Source organism: Meleagris gallopavo, chromosome 30, assembly GCF_000146605.3.
Source record: "Meleagris gallopavo isolate NT-WF06-2002-E0010 breed Aviagen turkey brand Nicholas breeding stock chromosome 30, Turkey_5.1, whole genome shotgun sequence".
In the NCBI taxonomy this organism is placed as follows: domain Eukaryota; kingdom Metazoa; phylum Chordata; class Aves; order Galliformes; family Phasianidae; genus Meleagris; species Meleagris gallopavo.
In genome coordinates, this window is record NC_015040.2 from 4,321,611 (window position 1) to 4,336,073 (window position 14,463).

Genomic DNA, 14,463 nt, shown 5'->3' on the forward strand with positions numbered 1-14,463 from the left:
ACACGTGTATGAACAGTTATGGGATTTCCTTAGTGCCAGAGCAGGCAATCTCACAAACAGAAAGGAAAAAAGCATTCTTCCCTCCTAGATGTGGCTACTGAATGAATGGGGAATAAACCCTTCTTTGGTTATCCACATGACTATTCTTGGATCGGACCATGATAGAAGTCCATATGCATTCACTTAATAGCAGGAAGCTGCAGGAGAGGAAACCTCTGGGAGCTCTGAGAAGCAAAGCTTGTATTGAACACCGCTCAGCTCACAGAACATCTTCACTGCAGCTCTGCTGCCTCATTTGTCCTTCCTGTTCGCTTTCTCGGATCTGAGTTTCTGTAGGTCTGGGGAGACTTGCTGTTCTTTCCACAGCAGGCTGGAAGTAGTGCCTGCAAACCTGATTCCTGCAGAGCCCAAACAAAAGGAAAGAAAGTGGTTTTGGGAAGCATTTTCCAGTTATTGTTGACTCCAGCTGCTGTCATTTTTCATAATAACTTAGGCAGAAGGGAAGCTAGTTGACACAGGCACCCCAGCTCTCAGTTCGTATTGTTTCTGTAAGCTGCTCACTCCAGGAAAGATGTGCATAATTTAATTCTTATTATTACTGTTACTGCTTCCTATACACAGGTTTTATCTTCCCTGCACTTCTGTAGCAGCCCATGGCAGCGATTTTGTGCCATGGAGTTTCTCTCCCTGCCTCACCCTACCTGCAGGTGACGGGGCTGCAGCCTTCTGCCTGCACTGCCTCTGCTGTGCGGAGGCAGCGAGCTGCATTTGGAGCAGGGGCAGGCAGAGATTGGTTCTTTGCTTTATTGAAGCTGATGGAGTTCCATGGGGGCTCCCCTTTGTGAGTCGTTAGTAAATGCAACATGAATTGTACATTGATTCCATAAAAAACAGTGCTCGGCCCAGTTAAATGTAATGGAGCAAGGTCTGCTGCGCCCTGACAGCTCGCTGCATGCTGGCTGATGCTGCCTTTTCCCGAGGATTTCTGCACTCTGGAAAATTGAGGAGGTTGGCTTTAGACACGCGAGGTCTGTGGCAGTTCTTACCAGAGTGTGGGTCAGGCTGCTGGGTTCGGACATTCAGACTTTTTTTAGAGATTCCCTGTTGTTTTTTTATGAAGTGTTCATTTCTCTAGCAGTTCTGCCCTGAAATTTCCATCACACATTTCCTGCTCAAAGAGGACATCTGGTGTGGGCATGTAGAATGTTCTAGCAAGACTTCTGCTGTTTGGCTGGATTTTGTAATTGTTGGCTTTAGGTCAGCGGAACACAGATGAGTTCTGGATGCTCAGCAGAAAGCATTGAGCCCCACGGGGCCGCGTGCTGAGGCAGAGCTGCCTCGGAGGTGTTACCTGGCCACTCGAGAAGGTCTTGGCAGATGTGCTTCCAACTGGTCTTGCTTGGCTGTTCCTGTAACGACCTGAAGATCGGGCCAAGTAGAAAGCAGATTAGTTCTGTAGCTTATGAAAAACGTCAGGCCAATTTTAATTCAGTGGAGTGCATAGGAGCACACTGGTGGTAGGGAAGGCCGTGTATTACCTGCACTGCTGTGGGGCCAGCTCACGTATTTGAGTGTCTGTAAACCCATTTAGTTATCTTCATAGCAAAACTCAGATCAGAATGCATGGAATCAACAAGCAGAGATGTTGCTGAGACTCCTGGCATGTACTAAAACTGTCTTTGGCTGCGTGGTGCTGCTTAGCTAAGGCACAGCTGTGTATATCCTGATGGAAGGAACTTGGTGCCATTTTACCAGGTGCATAACGCGGGGTGCATGTTGGGGACGGGGATACTTGTAACATATTCATAAAGTTGATGAAGAAGACAGGACTAAGCTTCACAAGTTCTGGATTCTGATCCTGGTTCTGCTTAAAATTAGTGTCATTTGAGCTGCTTCATCTCTGTGCTCTTGGCTCTTGGCCCTTGGAGTGAGGATGGTGGACTGATGAGAGACCAGCCAGTACCCGTGAGCAGGGCTGTGTATCTCCAGAGAAAAGCAAAAAATTCCTCTTTTCTTCAACAACATCCTCATTGTAGCTTTCTGCATTCAATACGCAGCTCATCTGTACATGCTCACACCCTCCTCCTCTTCTAAATTATTAAATAACTGCACGCCCTGCGGGAAAAAGAGCAGCAGCAACCCGCTTTCTCTTCCTTCATCATCCTCGTTTCTTGCACGACTGATTTTCCAAACACAAAGCTGCCACCTTCTAGAGGGACGAGGGGCAGCGAGTGTCTCCTTTTGCTGCGGTTGGTGCCCTTTGCTCTGTCTGTAGGACCGTGTGTGCATCAGTGCATGCGCGGCTCCCGGCACAGCACAGCCTCCAGTAGGATTTAATACAAATGAATGCTGAAGTGCTCTCCTCTCCCTGCCTCCCTCAGTTTTTCCTCCTCTGCTGCTTCTCACCCTACTTTGTTCAGTGGCCTTGAGGTTTTTCTCAGGGGAAACCTTTACACTTCTCAGTCTAAGAGCAGGATGAGCTCTGTTAATATGGCAAGTGCAGCGTGTGACAGCGCTCGCCTGCGTGAGCTAGCTGGGATTCAGCAGCAGGCCAGGTGTGCCCTCCAAGCTTGCATCTTCCCTCTTTTGTTCTTGCGGTTGTCTGGGCTGCTTTTAGAAAGAGAATTCACAGTCCAAACCATCTCTTGTTTATTTACTTGGTAACAGGTCTGGGCTGGTGTTTGGGGATTGAGGAGGAGGTGGCAGGGCATGCGTGTGCGTGTCTTGTGGGGATTGAGTTGAGACTGTAATTGCATTATTAAAGGGAATCCAATTGTTAGGGGATGAAGCCAGTTTCACTTTCCTGGCAGGAAGGAAATCTGAGCTCTCGGATCAGTGCAGTATGTGATGTTCGGTGGTGCTTCCTCTGTCGATCTGATCCTCAAATCTGATCACGCCTCTAGTCGCGGTTGTTTTAATTAAACTCAGAGGAATTCTGCACAATGTGCTGCAAGATTAACATTTTGTTTAATTAGAAACACTCGGCAGTAGTAGTTGTACCAGGCCTCCCCCAGCACACGTGCACACGCACACATACGCGCACACGTATTAATTGGTTCATGAAATTAACGGGCGTGGGTCGGAGCCAGGTGGAGTAGCATCGCCAGGGAGCAGGATGAAAGCAGTAATCAATAATGATGTCATCTGCAGCCAATGCGGCAGCAGCTCTGCAGCTCCTTAACAACACACCACCGCCTGGTTAAATGGGAGAAGGGGAGAGAAGACGTTAAAAGCCTGGCTGAAAGCTGTGCGAAGGCAAAGCAATTCCCCGAGCTCTCCAGCCCTGAGCTCCCTCCTGGGAGGGGCTGGGCCTTTGCAGCACACATGATCTGCAAAAGCAAATGCTGTGTTTGGAGGCTGCTGCAAAGCCTGAGCACAGCCCGGTGAAGTGGACCTCAAAGGTTTGGCTCAGTCCCTGGCTAAGGGTGTTTGTGTCTCTGTTTTGAAGGTAGTACCTGGTTTTGAGGCATTTCAGATGCACTGAAATAACTGCTCCTTTATGCAGCTGAAAGTTAGTCCATGCTATGAAACCTGTATTACTTTTGCAGTTATAAGGTGTTTTTGTTTGTGGTCAGGTTCCTTTGGTGTGTGAGGAGAAGATATTTCACTCTCCACTGAGTCACAGTGGATGGCGTATAACGCTCCAGTAATGATCAGAGAAGGAAACAGTGCCCATTTTTAAACACGCGAGGAGATGGCGACAAAGATTATGGGGAAGCGGTAGTGTTTTATATTAGTTATCACAAATTAGTCAGCGCTGGTTAGGATTGCCCTCCTCACCCTCCTTAGTGAAGGTGGAGGCAGGGAGCTCTGCGGAGCCCGGCTGCGCGGTGCTGGTGCCGCATCCCTCTTGCATGGCAGCAGCACTCCGACAAAGCTGAACATCACACCCTGTCTGACGGCACTTGGCTTACTGCTGCTGTGTGTCCCCTCTGGTAACTACAGCAGGATGGTATTTTCCTCTCCTTTCCCTCCTCGTTTTTGCTGTGTTTTTGACATTCCTTTTCACGTAGTCACTTTCATTACTCCTCTTGCGCAGTTTGTTTTGCATTGTGGGGCTTGGGGGGGAAGAAAGAATTATTCCTTTCAGACGTGACTGTATGTGCTGTACTCTGCAGTACAGGGATCTGTGCCATACGTATGCACAGCTTCTGCTCTAGGAGCAAGTATGTGTGAGTCACTTACCAGGGAGAGGGATGCACTGCAAGACCCGGAGAGACTTTGAGATGCCCCAAAGCTTTTGAGACTCAGATTTTGTATTTAGCTGTAAAACTTTTCTTGTGGGGCGTTAGGATGGTCTCACATAATGTGCAGGAGGGTAGACTTTACTGCTTGACGTGTTTTCGCAGGCCGTCTTTGGATGATCTGCAGTAGCCTTTTCTTGAATCTCACTGCTCAGAGGACTGGGCAGCAGTTCTGCCTGACTGCGAACCAGTCAGGTTGGCGTGTTCCATTGCACAGCCCCTCCAGCTGCCCTGGTCCCAGCTTGTGTGTAACCTGTGTTTTTTCTCTCTCACCAGAGGACCAGTTGCCTCCCGGCTTCCCAAACATTGACATGGGGCCCCAGCTGAAAGTGGTGGAGCGGACACGAACGGCCACAATGCTGTGTGCAGCCAGTGGGAACCCAGACCCAGAGATCACCTGGTTTAAGGATTTCCTGCCTGTCGACCCAAGCACGAGCAACGGGAGAATAAAGCAGCTGAGATCAGGTGAGGTCTCTGTGTGAGATCAGAGAATCGAGATATAGATACGGAATGCCCAGAGGTTTCTGAAACAGAGGAGGGGCCTCTAAACGTCAGCCTCACAGGTGTGGATTGGGTCATTTGCTTTTCTTCACTCTTGGGATTCACATTCTTACCCAGGAAATGATTGGGGCGTTTTCCCCTGCACCCCATCTTCCTGCCCGTCCCTGTTATAAAGGAAAGCAGAAAGGGGAGCTGGTTCTCCTGCAGGAGATGCTGTAACTAGTCTGCTTGCCTCAGTAATGATGTTACTGCAGTGGGGAGAAATTGGATAGGGGCTGTGGGTTTCCTCATCAGACCAAGAGCTGGGGAAAGAATCACTGCGACAAGACAGCACGTTAGGCCACACACACCTGCTATAAGGTCTGCAGGTGTGGAAGCAGGATCCTGTTGGTGTAAATGGAGCCTGTCAGAGCTGGTATGAAGAGCAGCTCTTGCAGGATCTCTGTGCATCACATCCCTGCAGTCATTGCTGGAGAGCAGTTGTGAGCAGTGAGAGACCCCTCGGTGCTCAGTGGCAGTGCAGTGGAGTGGATCTCTGTGAACAGATGTACCCCAGCTCCGTGGCTCTTGTCAGTTCTCCGTCTTTCCCCATCTGCTTGTCCATCTGCTTCTTTTGTTTATGTTTGTTGTTTTTGTGTGTCAACGTGACATCTCCTAATACCCATGTTTCAGGAGCTGTTTGTGTAGTTGTTAAATATCCTGGTTCACAGTGTGTGTATGTGCACGTGCAAGGAGGGCACAGGTGGATTTATTAATGAATGCTTCTGATAAAGTAATTTCTCAACTTAAAAGAAAATCCACACAGAACCCTCCCTGCTTTCTTGCTGATAACTGCGATTGTGAAACAAGCTGTGGAGGTTTTACTTCTTGACAAAAACTACCCCCAGAAGTGGTCCTCTTCAGGTACTGCTTGGACCGACGGCTCTCACCCCACCTGGAGAAGACATGCCTCTGTTGTTGGACCTAGCAGGAATCTGTACAAAGATCTGTAATTCTGCAGCCACCAGTTTGGCTCAGTGTAGTTCCAATTCGGTGTAGCTTTTGTACACCTGCATCAATGCTTCCTTATTCAGTGAAGCAAACTAACAAGCAGATATTTAAGCTGCTTTGTTAGAATTAGAATGGATTGGTGAATCCCACAAACCCAGATGAGATTGACCTCTCTGTTTTATTGTAACAGCTGAGTCAAATGCAAATAAAAAAAATCACTCAGCATAAATAATGAGAGGTAAACTAGAATTATATCATGCTCTGTGACCATGAGCTGAAGTGTGAGTAATGCACAGGCAGATTATTTTTAATACATTTATCATCTTGCCAGAATGCCTTTATACTCCTTAACTGGTTTTGATCTGATGTTTTCCTTAAAGCCACCTGAGTGCTGCATTTTTTTTCAATGATTTGGTTTGCCTCTGAGGGAACCCTTGACCTTTCTGATAAATCTGAAGATGCCTGCTGAAAATTAATCTCATTTACAGCTTCTTTGAATTAGTAAGCTGATGAAGCATCCCTGCTGTCCTCTGGGGCAGAAACCTGTTGCTTCTGTGAAAGGAGTGCAGGTGGCTGTTCACACGGGAGGACTGAAAGTCGAGGTTCTGATTTACTGTCATATTTCATCTACTTGTAGGGCTTTCCAAAACTTAAATGTTCTGCAATGCAAAGGCCTGTGAAAGTGGAAAACGTTAACATTGGGGTCATCCAGACCAAGGCAAAGGAGATTTCAAGTGTGCATTTGTAAGCAGTGTGCGATGTGCATGGTCTTGCCTGTCAGGGCGCTGATGATGTGAGTGCTGCTGATGTCAGGACTGAATGTAATACGTTTACCTTTGCAGAAAACAAGCTTTGCTGCCCAGAGTGTAGCAGTAACACATTAGGGCACTGGATGCTTCAGGACACTGCTAATGGGCTTCAGTGTCTTCCACGCACAGGTCAGCAGTGTCACTCTAATCCAACCTCTGGGAAATTACAATTACAGCCAACTAACGGGTGTTGGACAAACCCTCTGTGAAAGGGAGCACAGGGAGGAGGAGTGAGCCCTGCATTAAATGGGAGCTTTGTCTCTGCACTGGGTGCTAACAGACTTAGCGCAGAAGCCAGCAGCTCTGCTGTCTCTGGAGACTTGGCTCCCTGATGGAGATGGGCACAGGGACATGCAGCAGGACAAGACGGGACAGGACAGCCACCAAGGTTCTGCCTTGCAGAGGACGGCATTCATGGCACATTACTACAGAGGGTGTTAAGAACTAGGGAGGGCGTTAAGGCCTGAATTTGTATTGGTACAGGATTTAGTGGCAAACATGCAAATTAGCTCATTAAAAGGTAGAAATGAGATGTCACACACAGAGCTCTGCAAAATTGGGCAGCCGTGTCCAGATTTAGTTCTCGTTTATATTAAAACAGCCAAGTACTTCACTGGCAATGCAAATGGTCCTCTGAGGCTACAGCCGTTACGGTCACATCATCCCGTGGTGCCGTTTGTGTTAAGAGTCTTCAGTATAACTGAGAAACAGGTAATGATGTTGTTAGCCATGCAGCTTTCCTCCAGCCATCGGTCCTCCCTCCATCTCCAGACACCTTCCAAGCAAGTGGGAGTCTTTTAACATCTGATGGTTTAGATAGAGTGAAAAGCTGAATTGTCAGTCAAAGAGAAATGGGAAAGAGCTCTGTCTGGCCACCTGTTTCCCTCAGTCTTACACCGACGTCTCCACCTTACCAACCCAGACTGTCTGTGAGTATAAGTGGTCTTGGTGCTGGAGGACAAATGGAGTCTGCTGTGCACACAGCACCTTCTGAGCAGCAGGCAGTGTCCTCTGCTCAGCCGTGCCACCTATGGGGGACAGCGGGAGGCGTTCAGCACTTGGCTTCTTACATCAGAGGAACCCTAAAACCTTTTGTGTCTTGTGTGTTGTCTTCTGCTTTCTAAATAAGTGGCTCTAACAAACTTATTTTTTTTCTTTTTTGTCTTTTTTTCACTATTTTTTACATTCAGAGACCTTTGGTAAGTTTGTTCAATTAAAAAAAAAAAACAAAAACAAAAACAAAAAAAACAAAGCTAAATGAAATCCCCAAACCTGCTAATGTCCAGATTTGTGACCCTCACCTTTAAACTAATTCCTTTGTAACAGCTTTCTGAGAGGCATGCCATGCATATCTTCTACTAACTCTTTCAGTAGGGATCTTCTGCCCTCTTAATAATTTATTTCTGCAGGGGTATTGCAGGCTACAAAAAGAATAATAATAATCCTAATTAATAAATCTGTATAAAGAGATAACAGCTAAATACGAACCTCCTAACATTGGATAGATTTTTTTTGTAACTTAGCAACAGTTGTCCTGGAATTCCCCAAATACACAATAGCTTGTACCCTGGACCTGTGATAATTGTGTTCAGACCTGCAGGAGGTCCTGGAGTTTCACATCTAACAGAGTTATTGGATTTTTTGGAAGGGAGAGGTGAGGATGCAGCATTTCCAAATTGAGGCTGTTCGTCACCGGCGGTTGGAAAAGCACCCCGTCCACGTCAGCTCTGTCCCCTGAGAAGCCCTGCAGAGCTCCTGTGCCACGTCCCCTTTTGTTGTTAGAGATGTAGCAATTGCAGCTGTCACCCAGGATCCGGCATTTTAAAATTGCAGAATACCCTTGATGATTGCTTGCTTGTTTAGAATAGAAAGCTCTCTCCAGCCCTCGGGAGAGGAGCGCAGCACACACATGTTCTCACACGTGGTCTGACAGAAGGTGGGGATGTGTTTTCTGTCATTACCATGGCAATGGTGGCTTTCCTCCTCTCCCTGTGTTGAAGGCTTAGAGAGTCGTGGGCAGCTTGCTGTGTGGGAAGAGTTAGAGAAAGGGATGGTGGAAGAGCAGATCCCATCCTCTCTGGCCCAGGGAGACGCCTGCGCATGGAGTTCTGCCTGGCACCATCTCGTCCCAGGGCCGGGTGCCTTTTGCCTCTGCTGCTTAATGCTATGCTGGCCGCCTGGGCTTGTGCAGCCTCAGTGTTTTTCCTGAACGAACAGATTTTCTGTTCCTAGGGGGCTGCAGAAGGCAAAATGAATATTTTGCATAACCTACTTTCCACCTGGGAGGTCTGCATCCATGGGAACTCTTCCTCCTTTTGTTTTCCTGCAAAGCTGGTGCTATTATTCTGCCCCGGTCCCCTTCTAGCCTCATCCTGCTCCCCTAAATTGATACGAAGCTGGTTAGATGTGAAACTCCAGTAGTGAAAATCTACCATCTGTGTCCTTGCCACCATTCAAACTACCGTTCTTCCCTTGGGAGTTACCTCATCTCGTTCTGGTTCAAATTCTGTCACCTCTGTCCCAGGTGTGGGCCGTCTTATAACTGTGTTTTGCTCCTCACCTCTGTGTCCCAAATGCCAGAGTCAGAATTGGAAGCATCGCAGCAGCATTGCTTGGCTCCCCAAGAGCTGCCAGCAGCCTGTTTACAGGAACAGCACTGATGCTTGGATGGAACAGGGAATAACCAGCCTACGGTAACACGGGGCGGTTCTGCCACTGTCTCTTCTGTATGACACAGCTCAAACTTCCATCACGTTTCTCCTGCCCGTCGTAGTGTGCCTTTGCAGGAAGTTGCCAAGCCTGGCAAGGCCAACAAACGTTGTAGCGGTGGGTGCTGCTGGGGTCTCCTCCCCTCTCAACCCGCTTCCCATTAGCCTTCTTCCAGATTTGTGCCACAGATGGCAGATTTTCACTCCAGTTTTGAGACAGAAGGATTGGAGGCTGTTTTTATTTCCACTGAGTTGATCTATAACCCCTTGCTGCTTTGTCTCTCGCTTTTCCAGACCTTCCTGCCATCTCCCGTGTGGAGATCTGCCCAAATTCTTGCTCCCCCACCTCTTTCAAGCGCTGTCTCTCCAACCTTTGTCCTGATAGCTAACCGGCCTGCTTTATTAACCTTAGCTAGTTCCTAACCCTAACTAGACGCTAACTTTTCTCTAGCAAATAACCTAACCTCTAACTAGAAGCTGAGTACACCTAGAATCTAATATCCTAACACTATAATACCTCTCTCCCCTCATCTCCTTTGAAAAATAAAGACGAACTGTAATCAGTATCTGTATATTTTTACCTTCTATCCTGAAAATGGAGGACTGAGCCGCAGCACAAGGAGGACGAGCAGGGCTGGGCGCTGCAGGGAGGCCTGTGGGAGGCCTGGGCTCCTCTGCCTGCCTCTGCCGCAGAGCTCCCTGTCACCACAGGCGCATTGCTTCACCTCGGCCTCGGTTTCCCCGTCTTTAGAGAGGGGAACGTAATCCTCGCCGGGGAGAGGAGAGTGTGCAGGCTGCTGTTTGTCCAGCAGCGCGCAGTACGAGCCCTGGCTGCAGAATGGCAGCAGCGTTACCGTTACGGAGAAACTCTTGTGCTTTTCCCAAGTAAGAGGCAATATTTGGAATCGCGGAATCTGCTCTGTTCTCAGGATTGGGGTAAAAAAGCAAAGCAATCAACCTCCCTTTTTAATAAGCCATGTAACGAGTTTGAATGCTACTGTGAGCAAAAGGACCTGCCATGTTTTCAAAGGAAGATGGTTTCAAGCTCCAGGGGTCAGACGGGGGCACAGTGATTTCGCTGCCGCCCGGGCTGTGGTGTGGTTCACAGCCATGAAGTCACCTCCTCTCATCCGTGAGACCTGCCCAGGCAGAATGCTCATGTCAGGCACTGGAGACAACTGGAGGGGGTTTGAGAAAAATAACCCGAGGGATGCAGTCAGCAGGCAAGCAGAGCAGGGCTCTTCTCTCCAAAAATACCCTTTCCCACACTGGTGTTTGCGCTGCTTCCACAACAGTGGCATGAGTACCCCCTGCACTTGAGCAGTAGCACAACTTTATTTAATGCGGAGCATCTGGCTTCAATCTCTGTGCTGAGCCACTGAAGGATAACTGAAGGTCCTGATAAGGACATGCATTGAATTCCTCACGCATCCGTGCCAAAAGCTTAAGTTTGGAACTGGGAATTCGCTGGCAGAGCTGGGATCAGACCTGCAACTCTAAATGTGATGCAGGGTACCTGGATGTCCTTTCTGTGACTTGGCTGACACAAACATAATGCTGTCTCCTTTCCCCCAGGGTGATGAAGATGTGCAGGTTCATCACACATTCTGCAAATAACAAACAGTAATGTTAGCTGAGAGCTTGAAGACTTTCTTTCCATTCTTACCAGCAAAATGGAGCCAGTCTCAAAGAGCTTCCAAGATAAGTGCCATGGAGGCTCTGTAAACAGCCAGCTGAATTGGACCGCTTTATAAAAGGCATCCTCACCTTGAACCCTCTTCAGTCTGTCCCTCTAATTTGAGATAGCACAGGAAGTTTCCTACTGGGAACTGTCTTCCTTGACTCAGGTCCTTTTCCCACAGGCAATCCAGGTGTTGGGGCTTTTGCAGTCTTTTCACTTCTTTTCTTTGTTTTCTTTGCAGAAGGTACACCGATCCGAGGTAAGACACCCCCCACCACTCACTCACCCACTCTCCAAACACTTCTCTCCACTCAGTTCCTGTTTCATTGACCTGTACTCAATCCAGATTCTTGTTGTTGTGTTATGTTCTCTTGTCCTGCTTCACCTCTGGATATTTATTTCTTTTTTATACCTGTCTTTATTTTATATATGGTTATGATGTCTGTTTCTGTTTGCTGGGTGCACTCGGTAATACCGGTTCTGTTATTCTAATAATGTCTCAGGCTGTACTGCCTCAGATTTATGGCAGAGTTTTAACAGCTGATCTCTCCAGGACTGCAAAGGACAGAAGATTGTCTTGGGCAATAAATGCTATCAAAGCTTGGCAAATAGTTAGCACCTCTCTTAATTGGTGCAAAGTGATCCTGAGTCACTGATTGTGGTGGAGGTTTTCCAGTCCTTTGCTCAGGCAGATCTTCAGCACTTCCCATCTCCTTGGCTTCAGGGCCATCTTCCCCTCTCTCACCCTTAGGTTTTTCTGGAAGAGATACCCACGGTAAGTAGCTTCTGCGCTGTGTCATTAATGGAGCCCAAAAGAGCTCAGGCTGTCAATGAAAGTCAGCAGGCGGAGCGTGCACACACCTTTGGAACCTTGCTTTAGCACCGACAAGTTTAAAAGTCCGTAATTCTCTGTTGGTAAAAAGCAGCATCAGGTGCTGTGAGTGAGATAATTATTTTTTCACACGTCATCTCTGTTGGCTCCTGGCAGCCGACTGCAGTGTAACTTCTACATTGCATTCACCAGCAAAGCTGTGGTGGTCAGGATGAGGGATTGGGTCCTCATCCCTGCAGTACAGCCGTGTGCTGCTGTTCGGTGCTGCTCCTGCTCTGCACTGCTTTCACCCCATCGCACGCTCTGACGAGCAGCACTCGTGGGCGCACAGGTTTGCCTGGAACCAGCTGAAGTTATCACAGATTTGTCCAGGCAAACAGAATTTTCTGGGAAGGCTCCCCAAGCAGCTCTCCACCTCTGTGGAAGTTTCTGACGGCAGATGATGCTCGAGCCTCAGTTCAGTGTGAAAAATGCTCAGCTGATGTTTCAATGTGAAGCTTCAGCGTTTGGTTTCTCACTCCTCTCATACTGAAATACCCTCAGGTTCTTTTGAAATGACTTCAGTTGGATTTAGCGCTTTGGGTTTTTCTGTGTTGTTGGGTTGTTTTTTTTCATTCTCTCCTCCTGCCTTTGGGATCTACCAGACGCAGTGGGTCTGGGTGGGAGCTGCACTTTCACACCCCGTTGCTGTCAGAAGCACTTGCACAGCATCCTGCTGCACCCTGCACACACACAGCACGAGCTCCGTGCCCTCCCCACACAGACACATCGCTCTGAAGGGGCTGCATCTGCACCCGACTTAAGATGTTATCATTAATATTAGATCTGGAATTGTTTTTACTATTATTGCTTTTTCCAGGGATGGCAGTTAAGAGTCTCAGCACATGTGAGCTCTGCCCATTTCTGTAGTATAATCATGTACTCCTAATACATAAAACATTTGATAGCCCGATGAATTATTTATGTTGTATGTATTCTAACTGAAGTTTTGCAGGAGTGAAGCCCTTTGAGGTAAATGAGGCAGTTTTCTTCCATGTAGTTACATGCTGCATATACACGCATGTCTGCTTACGGGGGTATTCAGTTTGGGCTCCCGGTATGTTCTTGTCAACTCCAATAATTTACAGGTTTAAGAAAATAATGTAATCCTTTTGGTCCAGTCAGCATAGGCCTAACACGCAATTTGAAAACCTTCATTAGCAGTAATGTGATTTTCACACTTTATCTCCTGTGAGATTCCTCAGTCACAAATTGAGGCACAGAACATTGGTAAGAGTGCTCCAGGGACGCTGGACGTTGGGTGACAATCCCGTCATCCCTGCGGTCGCTGCTTCAGATGGAGCGGGGGGAAGCTGACTGTCTTCAGACAGATTTCTGGGGATTGCAGTAATACGGATTACTGAAGCTGATTTCATGAGTTCTGGTGCAGAATGTCTGCATTGCAGAAGTCACAACAGTTGGTATTTCTGCTGATCAGTTCACTACAGACTGACACTTCATCCAGAGGCGGGTGTGAGGTTTCCCTTCCTGCTGGCCATGTCCAGCTGTAGCGCAGAGCACAGGCAGGAGCGGATCCCGGCAGGGCTCTTCCTTTCCCATCCCAAGACCCCTAGCAGCGTTCCGGCGCGGTTGCCCGAGGGGAGGAGAAAGCAACACTGACACCCCTGCTTCCTCTGAAAACAAAGTGGTGATGACTGTCTGTGCTGCGGTCTCCCTCTCTCTGCCAGGTGGCCTGCAGATCGAAAGCAGCGAGGAGACGGACCAGGGGAAGTACGAATGCGTCGCCAGCAACAGCGCGGGAGTGCGCTACTCCTCACCTGCAAACCTTTACGTGAGAGGTAGGGAGCGCGTCGGCCCACAGCGCTGGCAGATACCGCCCTCCCCGTGGCCGTCCTTTGTCCCCAGCGCTCTGATTTGCTCCTGTGCTGAGCACGGGGAAAGCTCTGGTGCTTCTGCTCGGATCCCTGCAGTGCACTCCTGAGCTCGCAGGGCATCCTGGTGTACCCTGAGTTCCTCCCTGCTGCTGGGGGTTCTGGCCGGCACCCCCAGAGCTGCAGAGCAGCAGTACAAGGCTGTGTCACCCGTGTGAAGCCAAGTGCAATCCAGACCAGACCAAGAATCTGCCAGCATCATCCCAGAGGGGAGCACCCAGCTTTGGCTGCAGAGGTCATAATCCCCTGTCCTCGCTAAGAATCCCTGCTGGCTGGAAGTGGGAAGGTCTCGGTTCTGCTGGTATGGGGTGAGAGGAGGGGAAGACCTCCTCAGCCCCCCCGTGCCAGACCCTCTCACCCCAGGACCTTCCCGGGTTGCAGCAGGAGGGGACATCCCCAAGTCCCTGCCTGTGTTCCAGCTGGTTTTCCCTTTGCCAGCAACACTTTGTCGTTGATGCCTCGGGTGTGAGCGCTGCCGCAGGCAGAGCTGCACAGAGGTTGGAGGTGGCCAGCAGACATCTCTGCCAGCAGTGACAGATCCCTTTGCCCGTATCACACGGAACAGATGACGGGACCGGCTCCTGCTGAGTGCCCCCTCGATGTACTCCCACCCAGGGGGCTGTTGCCTTTCTGCTTTCTTTGTTCTGTTTTAGTCTCTCTCATCTGTAACATTTTGTGTGTGGCTTTGGTTTAATATCTTTCCAGAGCAAAACTCTTGATAATGAGAGAGCAGGACCGGTCCTTCTCACTTTAAAAAAAAAAAAAGA

The 14,463-nt window shown here is 48.7% G+C and overlaps 1 protein-coding gene across 1 annotated transcript in view; it reads left to right on the forward strand.

The window, feature by feature from the left end:
• Positions 1-14,463, forward strand: part of PTPRS (protein tyrosine phosphatase receptor type S) — an 89,816-nt gene that overhangs the window by 18,118 nt on the left and 57,235 nt on the right. The window contains 2 exon segments of the mRNA XM_019610110.2: positions 4,521-4,709; positions 13,493-13,603. Coding sequence (XP_019465655.1) covers positions 4,521-4,709; positions 13,493-13,603 — 300 coding nt within the window.